Here is a 3,429-nt window from a genome sequence, read left to right as displayed (position 1 = left end):
CGCCCCTTGGCAGCGCCGGAGGCCCCCGTGATCGCCCCGCGGGGACGCGCACAGGGAGCACCCGCCCGCGAGAGCGTCCTGCTTCCCTGGAAGCCCCCGCGGTGACTTCAGATCCCCAGCCCCGAAGGAAAGCCAGCGGCCAGCGGGAGCAGTTTTCAGGAGAATTTCTTTATTCGGCTGCACAGAAAAGGTGTAACAGGGGAGCAGAGATGGTCTGCTGGGGGGCAGCGTTAGTATTTCTTGGGAAGGCCTGGGGGTCTGTAGCGGTTGGGATCCCCGCCGTTTCTGCCCCACGCGTTCGCCTCTTGGTCAGCTCGGGTGTCCTCTGCACCTCTGCCGCTCATGCCGCTTTGCCACGTTTCCCGGGCGTCGCTAGCAGGAAGAAAAAAGGCCACCTGAACCTATGAGCGTTTAACTCCACTTTATGTTGACTTCCTCACTTATGTAAAACTAGCTTTTCCACAGGACTTCTCAAAGTGAGATGCAAGCACTTAGTCCTTGTCTGAGAACCACAGTGGAATCCGTAACTGTTATGTCAGGAAACAAACCAGCAAGGAAAGAGAGTTCCTTATCACCGGAAATGCAGAGGTAAGGAATCTGCCTTATACACTCATGTGGGAGGAGAAGCACCATTCCTATAGAGACAGGCTGTTCAGGCATTAACTGCTTCCTCTCCCCTCCACTGTCCTTCTAGGTCAAAAGCTGGAGTACAAGTCAAAAAGTACTTCACTCTAACTGGAATGCCTGGATCCCTGGTAACTCGCTGTTGACAAGTCCAATACCCTCCATTACCTGATCACTTTGGCTGCCCAGGCACCGCCAGGTCCTCTTCGGGCAGCATCGTAATTCCCACGAGCATGGAAGTATTTGTCAGCACCTTTATAATTTGCCTCGCGCATGTCCTGGTATGCTCTTAACATATCCCATGCCCCTGAAGAAAGCAGAGAAACAGAGATGATGTTGACTTTAAAGAGTCATCCCAGAAACAGTTAAGTATCATTTCAGCCAGGAGCTGAAAGGCCCAAGGAGCAGTAACACAGAGAGGCACTCCTCCACATTGGCCTTTGCACGGGGGTGTTAAGAGCCCCCGGAAAGGGCCTGCAGGGGCTGATCAAGGCCCTCTTTCACCAGCAGAAACCAGCAAGTTCCCTCATGTGGAGCTGCGGACCTCCCAGCTCCGAGGACTGCATCCATTGACTGCTGGTAACCTGTGCTCGGGGAGGGGGTTCCTGAGAGAAAGGCCTGTGGTCACATCAACTTACCTCCCACTGCATCCCGGACAAATTGTGCCCTTCGGGTTAGGAACGGCACATCAGCACTTGCACATAGAGTAAGGGAGAGCAACACGAAGCAGACACAGAGCCTCATGGTTCCCGGCCCAAGCCTGACACGGAGCTGTGAGACAACCAGAGACATGAGCAGTTCTGGAGCACCTTTGAGAGACTGCTGACATACCATCCATCACACCCATAGCTGTGCCTGGGCAGCTGCCCCAGCACTGATGGCTAGCCCAGGAACTCGCTTCTCCCCCCACAAGGACTGATGCCCTCTGTGCAACCTCAAGCTCAGCTAAGGACTCTGCAACAGAGGAAACTTGCATTTTAGCATTCCCTGCTGCTCCTATCATGAGTACAGAGAAGCCCCACTTGCTAAAGCATTAGTCCCGTTCCCAAATACCAGCTAAAAACACTGCATATAGCTCACAAATTCAGAATATCACTCACCACCGCAGAAAGGCAAAGCCGAAGGAGATGGAGCTTGTCTTGTGTGCTCACAGACTCGGAGAGGGTATTTATAAGCAATTCAAACCCTCAAAAGAGGAAATTGGAAAGGATACCCATGGCTGGGAATTCCCCACCACCACTCCCAACACAGAAATCATTATGGTAAGCCTGTCCTTGTCCTTACTGAAAGTTCATAACCCCTGTTACACAATTTTTTTAGAAAGTACATGGTGCTTCTTCAGCTGTCCATGGGACATAACAAGCTCATAACAAGCAGGCTGAGAAGCTGCCTTGAAGACTGAAGTGTTCTATGTGCTTGAAGTGTTACAGTTGGCTTAAGGGTGACACTTTTGTTTGGCTCTTGTGCTGGGCAGAGCTCAGAGGAGAAGGTGCCTCATCGTCTGCACTGTACGTTGAAGCACAAGGTTGGGTCTGTGTCTGTGCACAAGGAACGGTCAGCTGTGTTACCAGCATGGCTGCAGGAACTGCCAAGTGAAATTCCCATGCGTGCTGGGATGACAAGATGGATCCCAGAGTTGCTGGAATGGAAAACGTGAACTGTTGCTCTTAACCCCATTGCAAAGCAAACCGCGTACACCTACGTTCCTGCCGATAATGCATTAAGATAGCGCACACACACGCCACTGTAAGGAGGGCATGAACAGTTCGTCCTGCCTTTGCTTGCTCTCATAGATCCTTCTCAAGGGACTTCCAGCCATCCTGCTGCAACAGCAGCTCAGTGGGGCTCAAGTGGGCTAAACTAGGGAGAGTTTTTGATGCAGCAGTAAACATTTTAATTAAGGAGAAGTTCAGATCCATACAGCCACAACTCTGCTAGATTTTTGTATTAACTGTCAGGCCCTATTGGCATGGTTCACAGTTTGAGCATCCACTGTGCTCTCTCTGCTTAGGAGCCTGCTTGCTGCTTGCTTCCCTTGGTTAACAACTGACACAACTGTTTCCCCGGCAGAAAGCTCTGGGTTTGAGTGCAATTACACTGTAGAATGAATGTGCAAAATGTCTCCCCGTTGTGTGGTCTCATACATGATTTAACGAGTCTAAGAGAGCTTCTTTAAATTCTCTGCAGAAGAGGTATGTGCCCCATTGTCACTTTAAACAATTAGCTGCTGGAGCTGAAGGGCAGAGGCATGAGGTAAGAGAGGTGCAGTAACAAACTGATCTAACAAAGTGCCAGCAGCTAACTGCCTTGAGCATCGCTGGACTTCAAACAAGAATTCAGCTTAAGGGAAGAAGAGACCTTTTCCACAGACAGGCCTGGACCGGCAGGACAGATACTCTCTAGTACACTGTATCTCTGAATGGAACAATTTGAGACGAGACTCTAAACCCTAACCCAATGGACAAGGAAACCTTGCAAAAAGCAGGGGGCCAGACATAATTTTGTCACCCGCTGCCCATGAACTTGATGCTTAACAGCGTAAGAGCTCAGTTACTGCAGAGACTGGAGTGCTGTGTTTTGCTGCAACTCTGTCCATGTCCTAGTGATGACTTATGCCCTTACAGTACACGTCAGCTCAAGTGCCTTGTCTGCTGGCTGCAAGTAGCCCCGTCTGTCACCTTTTTGGTTTTGATTTAAAAAAAAAAAAAAGACTAGAAAATGATTTCTGTAAGTTGGGGTACAGGCTCACTAATGTGCCATTTTGTCCAGGGACCTAGAACAGAGCACTGCCTTCAAAACTGACTT

At 50.2% G+C, this 3,429-nt stretch overlaps 1 protein-coding gene across 1 annotated transcript; it reads right to left on the bottom strand.

Annotated features, from left to right (window-relative positions):
- Positions 1 to 156: 156 nt before the first annotated feature.
- On the bottom strand, positions 157 to 1,763 carry LOC103920710 (serum amyloid A protein-like). The gene is made up of 4 exons (XM_009328544.1): positions 1,725 to 1,763; positions 1,263 to 1,395; positions 793 to 931; positions 157 to 372 (listed from the first exon to the last, which is right to left on the bottom strand). Exons 2-4 carry the CDS (start codon positions 1,366 to 1,368, stop codon positions 231 to 233), a joined length of 387 nt encoding a protein of 128 aa, XP_009326819.1. The 5' UTR covers positions 1,369 to 1,395; positions 1,725 to 1,763; the 3' UTR covers positions 157 to 230.
- Positions 1,764 to 3,429: the final 1,666 nt, after the last annotated feature.

The sequence above is a fragment of the Pygoscelis adeliae genome, unplaced genomic scaffold (assembly GCF_000699105.1).
Source record: "Pygoscelis adeliae isolate BGI_AS28 unplaced genomic scaffold, ASM69910v1 Scaffold166, whole genome shotgun sequence".
In the NCBI taxonomy this organism is placed as follows: Eukaryota; Metazoa; Chordata; class Aves; order Sphenisciformes; family Spheniscidae; genus Pygoscelis; species Pygoscelis adeliae.
The sequence above is the reverse complement of the archived record's forward strand: the minus strand, read 5'-3'. Positions and strand labels throughout refer to the sequence as shown.